The 18,436-nt window shown below is 50.0% G+C and overlaps 1 protein-coding gene across 2 annotated transcripts in view; it reads right to left on the bottom strand.

The window, feature by feature from the left end:
* Positions 1-18,436, bottom strand: part of GAS7 (growth arrest specific 7) — a 199,242-nt gene that overhangs the window by 69,526 nt on the left and 111,280 nt on the right. For both annotated transcript variants that reach the window (XM_059380257.1, XM_059380258.1), the window contains exon 2: positions 13,581-13,701. In XM_059380257.1, the coding sequence (XP_059236240.1) occupies positions 13,581-13,701 (121 nt within the window). The remainder of the gene's footprint in view (positions 1-13,580; positions 13,702-18,436) is intronic.

The following is an 18,436-nucleotide window of genomic DNA, read 5'->3' as shown; positions in this document are numbered from 1 at the left end:
AAGCGCCGAAATTTCTCTGCAGAAGCACTTCCTCCCATCTCCACGTGTTGGAGGGAAGGCCATTAAAAGAAATAAGCAAAAATAAAAATAAATTTCTTTTTAAAGATGCAACCATGGAAACAACACCCAGACTCCTCCCAACTCCAAAGCACCCACTGTGCTTTGGTATTCCCCCCCCACAACCAACAGGTGGCGCTGTGAAAACTACAGCAGATACTCAATGTGGCCCCCCAGCGGGGCCAGTGCTCTGAGAGCAACGGAGAAACACCATCAGGACCAGCAGGACCACCCAAATTCAGGCCTCCTCTCTGCCTCTAAAGTCCAGCAGCCAAGAAGATTTTTGCATTTGCAGCCCCGCTCGATTTTGCTTTTGCAGACCTGCTTGCGGGAGCGGGAAGTCACAGGCACGTGCACTTTGTAGGGCAGGGACCTGGTGTCCAAAGCACTGTGTGTGCTCCCTGGCCCGTTCTGTTCTGCTTCCCAAGGCTCTACCCCTGCTGTCTGCTGCACACCTGCTCTCACAGCCACCCCACCCCATCAACACACACGATGTTTCTATACCAGCTGCACAAACCAACTGAAGTCTTTACCCGGGGACCAGGAGGATGCGGAGGTGAAGAGGAAGGAGGAGTCCCTCCTTGACCCCCAGCCGGGCACCATACTCCCTTCCTGGCAGAGAGGACACGGCCCCTGGGAGCTCTTCACCCTCATGTAAACGAGACCAGGGCTCCGCTGTGTGCACCTCAGCCCTGGAAGCAATCCCAAAGGTTAGCAATGCTCCAGGAGAGGATTCCCGCAGGAGAAGGGAGAGGACGAGGGGAAATGGGCGTCTGAGAAAGCAAGCAGAAGAGGAGGAAGCCAGGAGGACAGGCTGGGATCTGGGGAATGAGCAGCTCCCATCATCTCCTGCATCTCCGAGGAATTATTTTTATCCTACTTATTAAACTAATACAGGTCCTGGGAGGAAAGGCTGCAAAACACAGAAAAGTCCAAAAAGGAAACAGAAGTCTCCCCGATCCATCACTGGGAAAGAACCACCATGGACTGATACCTCCCCCAAGGTGTGCCATGGGAGTGAGGGGGGCACCCCAACCAGCAGGCATCAGGGACAGAAGCGGGGATGATGGCAGTGAGGTCTGTCCCTCGGTGGGGAGAAATAACAGAGCTTGAAAGGGCTTTCAAAATCAGCCTGACCCGCTCGTATAGAGAGGGAGAATCCAGACTCGAGGATGATGGTGCTGAGCCAAGGATGGACCGGCCCAGGAAGGGGCAGAGCTGTGGCCGTGACCGCCAGCCCCGTCTCTCCAGTATACTCAAGCACTCAAGTAATGAGAAGAATCTACAGTATCTGGAAATTATCCGCTTTACGTGTCTCTTTCCTGCGGCTTACATAAAAGCTTTTCTGCACTTCCTTCTGTTGGAGAAACCAGAATTCTGGGACCCAGGGAGCTATTTTAAGCCGGAGCCCACGCCCTGTGTTCACCAAGATGCTGGCAAGGCAACAGGAAAAGCAAGCTACCTTTCCACGGCTGGTGATTCTTTACCCCCAGGCCAGGCAGGTGTCAGAAACGGAGGCGACAGATGACACTTCTCCATGGCCTCCTGGAGGACACGACACCATCTGGTGGCCTGTTACATGGGGGCCTTGGAAATGTGTTGGTTCTCTGGGGCTGCCCCAAGAAGAAAACACCACCAGCTAGAGAGCTAAAACAACGGAACCGTATTGTGTCCCAGTTCTGGGGCAGGGGCGGGGGGTGGTGGCGGCCAGAAGTCCGAGATCCAGGGGTTGGCAGGGTGAGTTCCTTCTGAGGGCCGTGAGGGAGAGCCTGTTCCACAGTCCGTCACCTCGGTCACCCTTGGACTCAGAGACAATGCCTTCCTTTGGTCTTGACATCATCTTCCCTTATGCGTTTGTCTCTGAGTCCAAAAAAACCCTGCTTCGGTTCCAACCTCCTCAACCCAAGTGTCCCCAGTCCCCAGAAACCCCTACCCTACGTCCCCGCAATGGCCCCTGAAGGCTTAATGCCTGGGTGTGGGGGTGAGGGGCAGGACCCCTTCCCGCATATTATTCCCAGAGCCCATCCCTGTTCCAGACGGCAAGATCTATTTCCCCTCTCCCCCATTATTGGAGCCAGCGCTTCTTGGGCTAATGGTGTCTGGGCAAGCAGACAGGCATTAGCTAGAGCTGGCAAGATAGCAGGAGATTCATGCAATGACAAAGATCGGGGGGCTGCCACGTGCGAGGACGAGATCCTTCCAGTGCGGGGTCTCAGTGTCCCCGTGCCCAGCCCTGCACGCTGCTCCCAGGGAGTGGTATACAGAAAACACATGTGTCTTGCATGACTAACTTCTCCCTCTATTCTCCCACGCCTCTTGGATGAGCACTGCCTACTTTGGAATCCGACTCGGACTGAAATAACAAAAAAAGCTGTTACCCCACTCCAAGATCTCCCCTCCGATATTACAGATCTGATCACTGGGGAACCACGCCAGCTTTACAACCCCAGGCACGTTCCCAAACCGTGGTGGGTGAGGAGCATTTGGTGTTGCGACTCCTGGTTTCACAGAACCTTTGAGCCGGAAAGGACCTTCGGAGAGATCTATATGAGCAGGAAAAGAAAACGGACTCTAGCCCACAAGGAAAGTCCCCTTTAACAATCTCCTCTCCACTTCAGGAAGCATTCGGTCTTTGCAAATATGTAGCCATTTGCATGGGGTTCGCCCACACCGCCCCTGCAAGAAGCCATCCAAGTGGATAATTAGAGCTGAGCACAGACAAGGCATTTAACAAACACTTGTTGCTTGATAATCAATTCATGTCGTCCTTGCCCACTCTCTGATCAGTAATGCCTCCTGCGGATGCTTTCCATTTTTGCAAAGAATTCCACTGACTGACTCCATGGGCCCTCACCCTTGAGACAGCTACCTGGTTGCCCCTGTCCAGACCCCATCTTCCTGCTGCAGCCATGGGCTCCCACGGTCCCTCCCTCTCTCTCTCTCTCACACACACACACGCACACACCAGCCTTACAGCACCCCAAATAGGCAATGCTTCCCACCCCAAAAGTCAGATGCACAGAACACCTGTGGGAAAAAGGCTGAGCATGAGATGGCCTGGTAAGTTCTCGCTGAAACAGATGCTCTATCACTGTATACCAGCCAGGCATTTCTCCTTAGATTCCTCTCTTCCCCAGTCCTTTTTCTTTTCTCTTCTCTTCTCCTTCTTTCTGTCTTTCTTAAGATTTTATTTATTTATTTGACAGAGATCACAAATAGGCAGAGAGGCAGGCGGGGGTTGTGGGGTGGGGGAAGCAGGCTCCCCGCAGAGCAGAGAGCTCGATGCGGGACTCGATCCCAGGACCCTGAGATCATGACCCCAGCCGAAGGCAGAGGCTTTAGCCCACTGAGCCACCCAGGCGCCCCCAGTCCCCTATCTTAATCTCTGACTCCCAAGAGCATTTATAACCTAGCTTCCCAACTCGGTGCCTCATCCCACCTCTCTTTAGTACCTGGATACAAAACCACAAGGCTCTGTCTGAACATGGGCCAAAACTCCTGACACCCACGGGAACTGGGTGCGTAAAATGCACACGTGAAGCTAATGGAGCATAAGAAAACTCAGGGGCGATGGCAAGCTTTTCAGCATCACCCGGGGCCCAGGTCTCACATGGCCACACTTCATGATGCTTCAAGAGAAGACAAGTCACTGGATGTTCATGGAGTTCTTTCCAATTTCCAATTTCTGTCCAGCAGTCGACCTCCGCTATGTCTGCATCTCTTCAGGACAGCTCAGCAGGATCTGGAAGGTTCTGCTCCTGCCCTGACCAGTGCACACACACCACTGCCCTCCAGGTTCAGTCGTCATGAATCAGGACTGTATTTTAAAAAATTCAGCCAAGCAAACATCATGCCTTACGGGGACACAACTCACACCCACCTTGTACTTTTTTTTTGGCCTTTAATGATAGAATATTAGTCAAGCGAATGACGGGTGGAAATCCCGCCAACCGAGACGGTTTTGTTGACCTGCTTTGGACAGATGAGCCACTGAACGCTGCTAGGTCACAGGGTGTGCGGGGACATAGTAAGTCTATATTGGCACTTGCTTCCTAACCAAAGTGAAGGCAAGTTGGGGAGGCCCAGTCTACCAACCTCCAGAGAAGAACAACACGGAAGTGAAAACCTTACCACTTCTCACCATATCCAAGGCCTAAACTATTTCACTAGCTCTAAGTTCCCCAAAGACAAGGATGGTGTTCATTCCAACCAGATGTCCAAAAGCTCTACAGAATGGGAGAATGAAAAGAGCGTAAGCCCCAAATGCTGACTGAACCGTAGCTAGGAGGAAAGTTGAAATGAAAGGCCACGGCTTTTGTTTTTTTTTTTAAATAATTTATTTATTATTTATCTGACAGAGAGAGACACAGCGAGAGAGGGAACACAAGCAGGGGGAGTGGGAGAGGGAGAAGCAGGCTTCCTGCTGAGCAGGGGGCCGATGTGGGGCTCCAACCCAGGACCCTGGGATCATGACCTGAGCCGACGGCAGAGGCTTAACTGACTGAGCCACTCAGCGTCCCCACAGGTTTTTGTTGTTGTTGTTGTTGTTTTAATGCCAAAAATGCTGAGGCACATTTGGCATTTGAGGTAGCTCAGTCCATTAAGCATCTGTCTTTGGCTCAAGTCTCGATCCCGGGGTCCCCCGTCTCCAGCTCCCAGCTCCGCAGGGGAGCCTGATTCTCCCTCTCCCTCTGTCCCTCCCCCCTGCTCATGTGGTCTCTCTCTCTCTGTGAAATAAATAAAATCTTAAAAAATAAAAAGGCAAAAATGCTGAGATTTTAAAAAAAATTTTCTTGAGCTTTGGACTCAAAAGCTTTGAAATGAAAAGCTCTGCCACGATATCCTGTTTTATAACAGGATCAGAAGAAAGACGAGAAAACCTCCACAAGTCAGTTACCGTGACAACACTGAAGGATGTAAAAACGTTCGCCAGGTTGAAGGGTCTTCCTCCACAGTTTTGTGCTCAATCTGTACGTTGTCACCGTAAAAATGACAGATCTGTCTTTAAAGAGTTCCTCCTCGAGATTCTACCTTAACGATAGTAGTTTATGGTGATAGAGCTTCTAACCTTGGGACTATAATACGTGTTTACTTGGTTGAATAAAACTGTATTCTTTCACTTTATCTCAGTAAAAGAAAATGGGATTTAAATTTACTCTTCAACTTCATAGTATCTGACCCACTGACAATGCCCTCATCAATTTGTCTCCTTGCAAGTCTAAAAAAAAAAAAAGGTGGTAACCGTTAGAAAATACTTAAAAATAGAAAGCAGACCTTCTCACTCTTTCCAAAATAACAGATTTGGAGCCATTAGGTCTGTGATACCTTTTAACAAACTCCCTAGGTGCTTCTAATGCCCACCGAGGTTTGGGAATCAGGCAGAAGGAATCCCCAGCTAAGACATCACAGGACTGTCTTCACTGTGATATAATTTGCATACCATAAAATTCCCTCTAAAAGCACATAATGAGTGGTTTTTGGCCTACTCACATAATTACACAAATATCACCAACTACCTAAATTTAGAACATTTTCATCATCTCAAAATGAAATGCCATACCCATTAGGAGCCCCTACCAATCCCCTCTCTCCCCGTTCCTGGAAACCACAAATCTACGTTCTGTGTCTACGGCTTTTTTGCCCGGTCTGGGTATCTCGTGTAAATGGAGCCATTCAATATGTGGTTTTATGTGTCTGGCTTCTTGCACTTTGCATGATATTTTCAAAGGAATCCTTGTCGTGGTAAGTATCTGCTTATACTTTGCTTCTCTTTATGCCTCAGTGATCTCCCACTGTAGGGTCCAGCATATTTTTGTTCATCTACTTATGATGCGATAGACACTTGGGTTGTTTCTGGACACCACGAAGAACATCACTACAAACATTCACGTATAGGTTTTCGTGTGCAGGTTTAAAATTCTCTTGGGTACGTGTCCAGGAGTGGAATCGCTGGGTCCAACCCACACTTTCCCTGTAGCTCCACGTCCGTATCTGAACGATTGGCTGCTCACTGGCGACCCCACCAAACAGCCTACACTGTTGATCGGTAAGTAGCCTTTTCAGAGTAACTCAACTTCCGAGAATACAACAAACAATAAATTCCTTTTGTCTCCTTGGTCTTTTTTTATTTTTAATGGGTCTTCCGTGTACTGCCAACATGCATGACTCCTGCGGCATCTGCGAAAATTCCAACAGATTGCCAGTTTTGAGAACAGCGGAGGTACGAGGAATGTGGGGTGCACGTAAGTGTGACCTTAACGTTGCAAATTAAAATGGATTCTCTGCAAGAAAACAACGAAGCCCACATAGGAGCAGATGAATAGTAAGGATGGAGGTCTAACAGCTTTGCACCAGAGTCTGTTAAATAAAAATTAATAAAGCCAAAATAAGAAACACATACGAACACACACACACACATGTATGCCGAGCTACCTCGATCAACTAACTGTGCCAAACAAAAGCATCTTTCTTGTCTCACATTTGTTCAACACAGATGGGCAGAAAAAACCAGAGAGATGCTTCTGAGCGTAGAAGTTTCTCAGGGCAACCTTTATCAACAGGGAATTACTAGGGCCGTTCTATCCAGGGAGCTGGAAAAGTATCCAATTATTTGGAACAAAGAAAAGCTATAAGAATGCTTTAGAAAGTGTTCTACTGGAAAACTTACCCAGCAACTCACATTAGCTCCTGGTGTAATAAAGTTAAATGGAAATCCACTCGTTGAAAGAAAAATTAAAACAAGAAATCAAGAGAAGGACTGGCTATTTGGCAAATGACTTCAAAAGCTGAAATCCTAGTGTACTCCTCCAAGCTTCATTCATAAACATAATAAAACCTTTATACATACATATGGACGCTTTATCAGAAGTGCTGAAAAACAGCTGCCAGTTCCCCTGGGTTTCAGTTGAGGGTCTAAGAAGATATTTGTGTTTTCCTTAAAAATAAATGTCATTTGGGTTTTTTTTCCCTGCTAATTCGTGAATTTAGTTATTCTTATTGCAAATTCCCCTATGCCCATTCTCCTGAATACTGAGGCAATGAAAAAAAAAAAAAGTATGGAAAGATGGGTTCCAGGCATAGCCTAGTCTATAAATAAGTCAGGTAACTTGGATTAAGATCCTGTACCATGTCGTAGGGGGGAAGGGTCAGCACTCCACTTCCTCTAATTGTTAAACCAGAGATCATCCAACTTTTCCTTTCAAGGGCCAGAGAGTAAATACTCTGGCTTTGTGACCACCTTGTCTTGTCTCTACTGTGCCATCATAGTGAGAAAGCAGCCTTAGACAACAGGCAAACAAAAGAGCATGGCCATGCTCAATAAAACTTTATTGACAAAAATAGGTTGCAGGATGAATTTGGCCCCATGGCTGTGTTCAATAAAACATTACTGACAAAAATTGGTGGTGAGCTGAATTTGATCCTAGGGCCCTAGTTTGCTGACCCCTATGTGGGATAACTTGGAAGGTCCTCCCTAGGAGTAAAAGTCATTGGCCATTGAAACTCTGTAAACACTTGAGTCATCACAATTTGACACAACAAGAGTTACACATACACCACAAACAGAGTGCTTTAGGAATCCACGCACTGGGACAAAGACCTTGGGCTCCTTTCTCATGTTTCCATCAACTGCGCCCTTATATTTTGGTTGATGTCTCACTCATCCTCCATCCAACCTGGGCTTGGATGGAGCATCACTCTGGGTTGCTGGAGTCAGGCTTTCTGGGGGCCAGATGATAAAACCCAAAAGGGTGGAAGAAATCGCTCTCCAAGTGGGAGAGGCTTGGTCAAAGGGAGGTGAGAGGTGAAAGGGAGGTGAGAGGGAGGTGAGCAGATCAGACATGTCGGCTCTCCCATGGCCTACTCAAAGGCATGGCTCTTCTCTGTAACCCTTCCAGAGAAGTGAACACACTTGCTAGGTGTGACCCACACAGACCTGTTGGAGCTCTCTGCAGTTCACTATTTTTTTTTTAATTTTTAATTTTTGATAAACATATATTTTTATCCCCAGGGGTACAGGTCTGTGAATCACCAGGTTTACACACTTCACAGCACTCACCAAATCACATACCCTCCCCAATGTCCATAATCCCACCCCCTTCTCCCAAACCCCCTCCCCCCGGCAGCCCTCAGTTTGTTTTGTGAGATTAAGAGTCACTTATGGTTTGTCTCCCTCCCAATCCCATGCAGTTCACTATTAACACTAGCCAGCATCATGTGACATTCTCCGTCTCTCACCCACTCTCACTGCTCTGGGCTTATACAGCCTAAATAAAGTATTAATGCTTAATCCTTGCCTCAGGCTCTGCTTTCTAGAGAAACAGAGCTAAGACATCCCCCTCAAGTGATCTTCTTCCTTTAGAAATGAAAAATATAAATAAATGAAGCTACTGGATTTAAAGTGTACAAAAACTAATACATAAGGGATAAAATATGACTCATACATTACACAAAACTAACCTTGGCCTTCATTACTGGCTTGAAATACCCCTTCAACGTCCAAATGGTAAAATATATCCTAGGGGCACCTGGGTGGCTCAGTCAGTTAAGCATCTGCCTTCCGCTCAGGTCATGATCCCAGTGTCCTGAGATCAAGTCCCACATCGGGCTCCTTGCTTAGCAGGGAGCCTGCTTCTCCCTCTCCTGCTCCCCAACTTGTGTTGAATCTCTCTCCCTCTTTCTTTCAAATGAAATCTTAAAAATAAATTAATAAATAAATTAATTAATTAAATCCTAAGCGGTATCTAAAGTCAGCATCTCTCCAAAAAGAGGACCTGAATACCTATGATCATTTCACCGCTAAGTGATCACATGTGCATTTCTGGCCTTCCAGTTATCAATGGAACTAAACAACACTGAGCACCATCTCTTTAAATGCAATTACCTATTGTGCAAATAAGAGGTCCCCCCTTAACACTAACTTAGGTCCCTGAAAACGGTAGGATATTAGCAATAGCTCAATATCCAGAAACTAGACACAAACCCATTTTTGGCAATAGCCAAGTTTTGGTAGGAATATAGCACAAGCCTGTCCCGATACCAGAACTCCTGGGGCTCCTTGGCCCCAAGCTCATGGTCCCCTTGCATGACAAAACACCCTGGAGGGATATAACTATGGAGAGATAAGGAGAGTTGGGGACTTCCCAGAGTCTCTTAAAGCCTGCTTTGATGGCCTTGCTGAGTTTACACAAAAACAGCACTATTGCATTAACTTAACCACTGGAACTTCCTGTTAGCCATCTGGCTGAACACTATTTAATCTTTTCTCCTCTGCCTTTGGTGATATTGCCTTACTTCTGGATTCTTATCTCTGACAATTATTTCAAAGTCTCCTTCACCCCTCCTTTAAACGCTTTTCTTCAGGGTTCTCTCCAGCATGATCGTCATGGGTGATCTCCTGCGTTTCAAGGCCTTGTTTCTCCGCTGGGCTGTCATGTGTGGTTGTATAGGTTGGTCACTGCACAATGGTGCCAGGCCAAGGGGGCAAATAGGGGTGAAATCCATTCTGCTCTCTGTGTGCCAAGCCAGGCACCCACAGGACTCCCCAGATTCTCATCTCTAGCTCAGGTGTCCCCTGAGTCATAGACATCTGGTCCAAGCAAGGCTGGCCACCTCTCCCTGAATATCCTCCAAGGAACCACACATGCAACACGGATCCATCTCGCCACCTCCAAACTCTTCCTCCCTCACGTCCCTGGCTCTCAGCGTGGGGCTCCATCACACAAAGCAGAAAGCTCAGGAGAGCCTGAGCATTCTCCTTCCCCGATCCGCCGTCCCCTGTCTGACAGACTCCATCCCCTCCTCCGAGCCACAGCTGTGCATGAGGAGCTGACCTCATTACTTCTCTTCTCATTTTATCTGCCCAGCCCATGCTTACCAGTCCCTAAATCCTTCACTCTGCTGCAAAAGCAATCTTGCCACAGTATTTTGCTCATGTCAGGCCACTACTTTGATTCCTTTCAGAGCTTTCCACTGCCCAGAGGACAAAGTCTCAGCTTCTTAGAGTACCTCCTGGGGTCACCCGTGGGTCAGATCTCTAACTCCCTCTCATCGTTTTGCTCCTTGCTCATGCTGAACATGTCACTGTTCCCTTGCTGTCTGGCCTTTGCTGCACAGGAAACTCTATGTGGAATCCCTGAGTCCAGGTCTCGTCTTCAAAGATGTGTCTGACACACAGTAAAGCTGCTGACCCTCTTCTTCGAGCCCCCAGATGTCCACACTAACACCCGCAATGCTTGTTGGCATCTGGGTTTCTCAGACTCCTCCCGGACGACAGTGTTCCAACACCAAGCCAGTCTCCCATTTGACTTTGGGCCCCTACAGCCCCACACAGCAGCCAGCACTGAGACCATCCCCATCCAAAAAATCCCAAACGGATCTAAAAATAAGCAGATTAGCCAGAGCAAGGTACTACAAGTGTAACCTGGGCTTTAAACTAGTTATATTTGTATGTGGCACAGAAACGGGGACAGAACGTTAACGGTGCCCAAGCGCTCTGTGAAGAGACCAGGGTTTAAGGGACATGAGAAGCATCTGGAAGAGAGGGAGGCGGACAGGAAGACGGAGAGGAGTGATTCGTGGCAGCTGGAGCAGGGTGCACGGCCTTGGCCTGGGTCACAGGGCAGGGGAGGCCCCAGAGGTGGAGTGGAAAGGAAGGTGGGTATGGCTAGCCTGGCCAGGCAGACACATATGAATATGACCCCGGGAGTCAGGAGGTCACAGAGGCACAGCAGGAGGACAGCAAGCACCTGCTCTAATAGGCACTTCCCTTCCCAAAGAGGGTCAGGTCCAAAAATGTAAACAGCAGCCCGCAGCCATGCAAAACGGGTCTAAGAAAGCCATCTAGGGGAGAGTCAGAAAGACAGCCCTTAGGCTAAGGAACAAAATCGTTCATATTTGGGGTCTGCACAATCCTTCCTAGCACTGACTGGCTTCGGAAAGGCATTTCCCATCCCCAACCCCTTCCTCGGGCCTCCCCATCTTAGCTGCAGGGTGTCCCCTCCTCCAAGAAGCCTTCCTTGATCTCCCAGAGTTTTCCAGGGACACACTCTCCAAACACCCAAGACTTCTCCTTCACAACCCCGCTCATAAGGGTAATCAAATACATACTCATTTAAAATCTGCTTCCCAAGTGAGGAAGATAAGCTCTTTGAGGGAAGGGACGCTTCTCTATCATTATGATAATATCCCCAGCATCCAAAAGTCTACCCAGGACTTGGGTGAGGCCCAGTAAGTGTCTGTTGAATGAATGAGTCAATCAATCCAACAGATAAGGATGAATCAATAAGTGAATCAAAGTTCCCTATATCTAGGATATAGGACCAAGGGAGCCAGCCAGGATGACTGTGCGCTTATCGGAGAAGGTGGGGAAGCGAGAGGACGGCCAGTCCTACCAGAGATAACAGAGATCCCAGAGTAGGAGTCAGTAGCTTGAGGGCCCCTCTGCACCCCCCCCACTCCCTGCTTACCATATAGCCTGTGAACTCCTGAATTAAGATCGTCTTAAGTGCTTGAAAAAGAGGGGGGTGCCCAGGCAGCTCAGTCGGTTAAGCTTCTGCCTTCGGCTCAGGTCACGGTCCCAGGGTCCTGGGATCCAGCCCTGTAGTTGGGCTCTCTGCACAACAAGAAGTCTGCTTCTCCCTCTGCCTCTCCCCCTCCCTTCCCTGGCGTGTTCTCCCCCTGCCCTCCCCCTCATGCTCTCTCAAATAAATAAATAAAATCTTTAAAAAAAAAAAAAAAGTCCTTGAAAAAGAATCAAAAGAATGTTTTGTAACGTGCAAAACCAGGGATTTTTACTTTTTTTTTTTTTTTTTGGTACACATTGATTTTTTTTTAACCAAGAATATACCACTCTCTAATTAATAAAATACAGACTCATTTAAAATCTGCTTCCAATGTGAGGAAGATGAGCTCTTTGAGGGGAGGGATGCTGCTCTATCATTATCATAATATCCCCAGCATCCAACAAAAGAAATAAAATCTTAAAAAAAAAAAGTCCTTGAAAAAGAATCAAAAGAACAATGCTTTGTAACATACAAAACCAGGGATTTTTACTTTTTTTTTGTACACACGGAGTTTTTTTTAACCAAGAATATACCTTTCTCTAATTTAAAAAAATAAAATAAAGACAAAAACGCAGATTTTAGAAAGCCTCCTTTTCCACTCCTCCACCTCCAGCCCCTTTGCAACAGAGTGGCTAATTCCGGACGAGAAGGGGCCCACAGCCGTGCTGATCTCAGGATCATATGGTCCAATTTCTGCATTTCACAGATGGGAGCTGTGCCTATAGACACTCTGCCTCCGAAACTTCAAAGTCCGGTAACCATGCAAAGCTACTTGTGTGTTTGTTTTGAGGAAGTTTAAGATGCGAATGACCAGAAATAGTCCCACTTCCTTTTTCCTAGAAACCCCAGTCACCTCTTTGGCAGGAACACGCCCCTCGAGCCCCAGGGGGACGGGAACGAGCCAGCCACCCCGAGGGGGCAGCTGCAGGCTGCTTTCTGGGCCATTCCCGCTAAAGAGCAGCTGGCCCTCCAGGTACCAGGACACTCCCAGGGTGCAGGCCTGTCATCATCAGCCCCACTTAGGGTCCCCCTGGGTAGGCGGAGGTGACCGTTAAGTCAGGTGGGTGCCGACAAGGGAAGTAAGGGGGCCGAGGCTGAGTCAACACGGGAATGGGATTGTATTTCACATCCTGCCTCGACACACAGATCTGTGAGCCCTCCCCCCCCACACATCGAACCTTCAGTGTTTCCATCCTCCAGGAGGCAGGACGGTCAAGCACAGAGCTCTCTTAGCTACGTGGGCACTGCTCTCCCGAGACCACGTTGATAGAGAACGCGCCACTCCTTCTTCTATACACCTTCTCCAGCCTTCTCGCAGACCACTCGAGAGCCCACCTGTTGGGGTCCTGGAGCCCCCAGGAAGGCCCAGGAAGCCCAGAAGCCCTGGGGACAAGGAGGTGGCATCCTAACTCAACTCAGAAATGCACAAGGGTCCTGCGTTATCTATTAGAACAAATATCCCTGAGCAGCCCCAGCGTTTCCCAAAGAACCTTCCGAGAAATGCCAGCCAGTGAGCTACTCTGGGGAAAAGGAAGCGATGCGTGCTGAAGTTAGGGAAACCCCTCATTTGTGACCGTCTTCCGGGAGCTTCTGTCTCATTAGTACATTCCATGTTCCAGATAATCCCACAGTAGCTAAACCTGGTTGACTTGATTTGAACCCGCTGTTCACTAGAGAAACCTTTTAAGATCCCGGAGCGGAAAACAGCCCTAGACCACGAGATTGGGTTCAACAGAGATGCCCTGGGGCGGCAGGTCACTTTCCGGGGAGGACCCCCAACCCGGAAGGGTGGGCTTCCCGAGCCACCGCGGATCCCCACCACCCAGCACGGCAGGGTAAAGCCCGAACCCACCACAGCCTCCGAGGCCGGTTTCCGAGGCAAACGACTAGCCGCTGGGAGAGGTAAGAGGGACAGAGAAACGCGGGGACCCGTGTAACATGCTCCCCAGCGCGAGGACTCACCATTGGTGGCCGTGTTGACATAGTAGCGCCGGCCCTGGGGAGACAAGTAGCTCTGCCAGCCAGGTGGAAGGGCGACAGTGTGGCTCTCCTCTCCGGGCGGAGGGGGCACCATTCCAGGCTTCTGTGGAAGAGGAAAGGAAAGGTCACACGTGCCCGACATTTCGGTGACTGTGGTTTCAACCAGTTTGGGACCAGGAAGTCGGAGGCAGGTGAAGTCACTTTGGAAGAGCTGATGCTGGGGAGACGGGAAGATTGGGGGGACAGGAGGTGGCCCGCTGGCCTCCCTGGGGGGGGAGGAGGTCACAGACCACACACGTGGGATTTGAGGGCCTGCCCAAGCGTGCCATTGCGGAAGGGACAGCTTCCCAAAGAGGACAGTGAGCAGAGCTGGACCTTCTTCCCGGAGAGCCCCCTGCACGGCACTCGCTGGGTGGGCTGGGTGGGCTGCCGGGACCCCGGTCTTCTGCGCATGCCCACTGTGGAATCCAAAGCCTGGAGCCCCAGGACCACCACGGACAGCAGCAGGTGAGGCCCAGGACCTGCTGGGCCTGGGCGAACCCACCAGAACTTAACACAAATCTCAGCCAGTTTCTTTATTTTTCTTTAAGATTTTATTTATTTATTTGATAGAGAGAGAGAGTGCATGAGAGGGAGAGTTAGAGGGAGAAGCAGACGCCCCATGGAGCAGGACTCGATCCTGGGACTCCAGGATCACGACCTGAGCCGAAGGCAGTCGCTTAACCCACGGAGCCACCCAGGAACCCTCAGCAAGTCTCTTTAGAGCGAGATCTAAAGCCTTCCATAACCACGCCGAGAACCAAAGAAGGGCTCAATGGGGCTTTTCTGGTCCAGTGTCCAAATCTCTCAGGGGGATCTAGAGGGAACCAGGACCCATGGCCAAACCACCGCTCCCTTTCCACCATGGGTACTTTGTGCACTTATGTGTGGTTTAATCTTTTTTTTCCTTAAAGATTTTTATTTATTTATTTGAAAGAGAAAGAGAGAGAGAGCACATGATTAGAAGCCAGGGGCTGAGGGAGAGGGAGACGCAAACTCCTGGCTGAGCAGAGAGCCCGATGCGGGGCTCGATCCCAGGACCCTGAGATCATGACCTGAGCCAAAGGCAGATGCTTAACCATCTGAGCCACCCAGGTGCCCTGATTTCATCTTTTGCCCATAGAGAACAGTACTCTTCTTCTTTTTTTTCGTAAAATATTTTATTTATTTATTTGACAGACAGAGATCACGAGTAGGCAGAGCGGCAGGCGGTGGGGGTGGGGGCGGAGAGCAGGCTCCCCACGGAGCAGAGAGCCCGATGCGGGGCTCGATCTCAGGACCCTGAGATCATGACCCGAGCCGAAGGCAGAGGCTTTAACCCACTGAGCCACCCAGATGCCCCGAGAACTGTATTCTTAAAAATACAAATCAGAGAAAAGATATATATATATAAGAGAGAGAAAGCAGGTGAACCCAAGATCCAAGAGAGGTGACTTCCGGCGGTGACAGGAAGAGCAAATTTTTCTCCTCTCCTTTTTACTTCTCTCTTGCATCTCAATGTCCCTCAAACAACAAAAATAAGCCGTGAGCTAAAGAACATTTAAAAATAAGGAAAGAGGGTCCAAATTAGTCCACGCGGCGGCTGTGCCTTCTGAAGATAGTTAAGTAGATTCAACCACGCAGGGAGAGGGGCCGTGAATTTCTCAGCAAAGCTGGGCTCTGTTCAGATGCATTAAAAACGAATCCGCTTCTCAGCGTGCCCGTGTCCTCAGCCCCTCTCTGTCCTGCCCACCAAGGCACTTGTGGTCCCTCAGGACGGCTACTTAGGAAAACCAGCTAAACATTCAAAGCAAGCAGTAGGGACAGCGGCTCTCCGCCCACCCTGCCCTCCTGTTGTCTGAAGTTGCAAAACCAGCTACTTTGGCCTGTGGCACAGCCTCACCAGGGATCAGGTCCCTCCTAGATGCTCCCGGGACCCTGGGGAACCACAGCCTCCCCATGGCCAACCTGGTTCACAGCTGTTAACCCGCAGTATCAGTGTGGAAGGTGGTCTTTCGACTACTGGGCACTGGACGCCAACCAGGAGATCTCACCAACAGAGCACATGTGCTGAGCCCAAACCCACACCTGAGTGTGTGTCCAGCTGGGCCTCCAGACACCTGCTCTGGCGTCTCCCGGATTGCAAGGTGGTCCAAATACTGCACGCACACAGTCTCTCGATGAGTAGTGTGCATGCACGTAGGAAGTATCCCACACACAGGAGAGGTGTATCTTGGCTGAGTGGGGCTGGGGGGTCACACACGAATAGGGAGCTTAGGAGGTTTAAGTTAAGAGACGAATATTCTAGAACCAGGGGGTACCATGCCGGGCCGCTCTGCTAGAGTCAACGTCTTCGAGCATCCAAGATGGGAAGGCTACGTTTGGTGCTTCTCCCAGCAGCCGGGGAGGAAACGGGTCATCCATAAAGGGTAGGAAGCAAGGGCCGGATACCGACACAGCCGGAAATAGGGTGCAGAGAGGAGAGGGACCCAGGAGCACCGTGGAAACAGCCCTCCGGCCTGGGCCTCAATACTGACTCAGCCCCTGAGCGGACACAGGATAGGAAAGTGACTCAGCCGACTGCCTTTATCCAGAGGAGGAGGAGGACAGGAGCCCTGTGGGGGAAGGCTCCTAGGAGGGTGCCTGTCATCAGGAACGCTCCATGACAGCGGGAGGGGGTGTGTTTAAGAGCCCAGCGAGACGAGGCTTCATACAGCCTCTGCCCCCTGAGAGGGGAAGGTCAGGGGCCCCGCACCCCAGCCGAGCATGCTCCACCACGCTTGAAATGTCGCTAGTAACTGCCACTTCTCCCCAGGCCTCTGTTTCCAAAACTCTGCAGCTCAGCTGGCAAGCACACACCTGCTGCGGAGGGAACGCGTTCGGAGGTTGACCAGTTGGATCTGCAGAGAAACCTGGGTAGGGGGCAGGGAGACCACCATCCAAGCAGGGCTGGTTGAGGGACGGGACTGAACTTCCGACCCTCCACGCCCCACCTCGGACAGAGCAAACGGACACCTGCCCCGTCTCCATGGTGCTTTCCTCTTGAAAATCACTCTAGGGGGTTTATGTAACCCTGGGGGCTCAGAACAAGCTCTGGTTTGCATGGGAGGGCACTGATGACCAAGGAGGCACTGTGACCACCTACCCTGAGGTCTCGCCCATCTAGGAAATGCTGGACCCTCCAAGCCCAACCCTCCTGAAGGTGGCTGCGGGGGAGGGATCTCTGCATCTCTGCTACTGAGCCAGGAAGGGCCAAGTGGCGCTGGAAGAGAGGGGAAACCGCCCCCCCCCACACTAGGGCCAATGCCTACTTCCTAATTTGGCTAATGCGCCCAAGGCCGTCCCCTTATCCCCCTCCAGCAGGACCCCGGCTCCTTGCTCTGCCTGTCACCTGCCTGTGCTCTGTCCCCATCCCCCCGAGGCTGCCACAGTTCCCTTACCTTTGTTCTCACCCAGAAAGAAGTTCCCCTAGTTGGTGGCCTGAGACACATCCGGAGTGGAAAGATGCAGAGACCCCTGGGAACATATCCCAAAGAACTGAAAACGGCACCGAAACAGTTGTGAATCCACGTTTGCAGCAGCGCTATCCATAAGGACCAAAAGGCAGACACAACCCAAGGGTCCATCAACTGATGAGGGGGTCAACAAAACACTGTGTGTCCAGAGAAATACCCAGTTGTGGAAAGGAAGGAGGCTCTGCTCCACGCTACCACGTGAATGAGCCTTGAAGCCATGCATACGATTCCATTCATACGAAATGCCCGGAAGAGGGAAATCCACAGAAACAGAAAGCAGATGAGTGGGGTTGCCAGGGTTTGGGGCGGGGGGAGGGAAGGACGGGTCCAGGGGTTCCTCTTTGGGGTCGATATAAATGTTGCACCATAGTATGAGTGTATAAATATCACTCGTGATATATTTTATGTCATGTGTATTTCACAACTTTTTAAAAAACATCGTTTTTAAGCTGCAAGGGAGCAGACTCTCCACATGCAGCAGGCTCTCTCCCTGAAAAGGCACAAAGCACCCACATGACCTCATCGCTTGTGGTCATGGGGGGACTGGCCTCCTGGGAGAGCTGCCCCCCGCCAGCCATCAAGACAATGCAGCGTGAATAACGACCCAATAATTAAGGTCTCTGTCAAGCTTTCTCTCCTAATTTGCTTCCTTCAAGTTAAACCCTTCCCTTCCCTTCCCTAGTCCAGTGGCTTCTCCCCTTCCTTTCTGAAAGCTCCTTCCCATGGGAAGAGGAACAAGAAGCAGAGGAGACACAGGCCCAGAGATTGGGGCCCTACTGACAATGAGCAAGATCCAAGTGAGTAGGAGGGTGAAGGTAGTTTCCTCCAACTTAGAAATTCTAACCTCATGCACATCACAGCTTTGTGGGAATCATAAAATGTTGTCTCCTCCTCCAGATGGGCCATCGCCCTGACTGCCAGGCTGGATTTCAGCCTCCCCTGGGTCCCCTTGTTCAGTCAACAACCTACTCAACTCTTTAGGGAGACCTATCCTCTGAGGATCTGAAGATAACTGTGGATCATGTACATGTTCATGTACACCCTCACCCTATTTCCTATAGAGTATCAGGAGGCTTCTAGATGACTCAGAGCCCTAATCTAGCCGGTAATCACGAGCTCCGATCCCATATGCATCCATCGATAACGACTTTTATCAAGCACCAAATGTTGATGGGCTCCAGGGACTAGGTCAGATGCTTTACACACTTACCTCTAGTTCTGACAACTGAAACCTGCCATGTTCCCATTTTGAAACGAGGAATCTGGGGCTCAGAGAATGTAATAACTCATCCAACGCTGCACAGC

Source organism: Mustela nigripes, chromosome 16, assembly GCF_022355385.1.
Source record: "Mustela nigripes isolate SB6536 chromosome 16, MUSNIG.SB6536, whole genome shotgun sequence".
NCBI classification, from domain to species: Eukaryota; Metazoa; Chordata; class Mammalia; order Carnivora; family Mustelidae; genus Mustela; species Mustela nigripes.
Note: the sequence above shows the minus strand (reverse complement) of the source record. Positions and strands in the feature narration are given on the sequence as shown.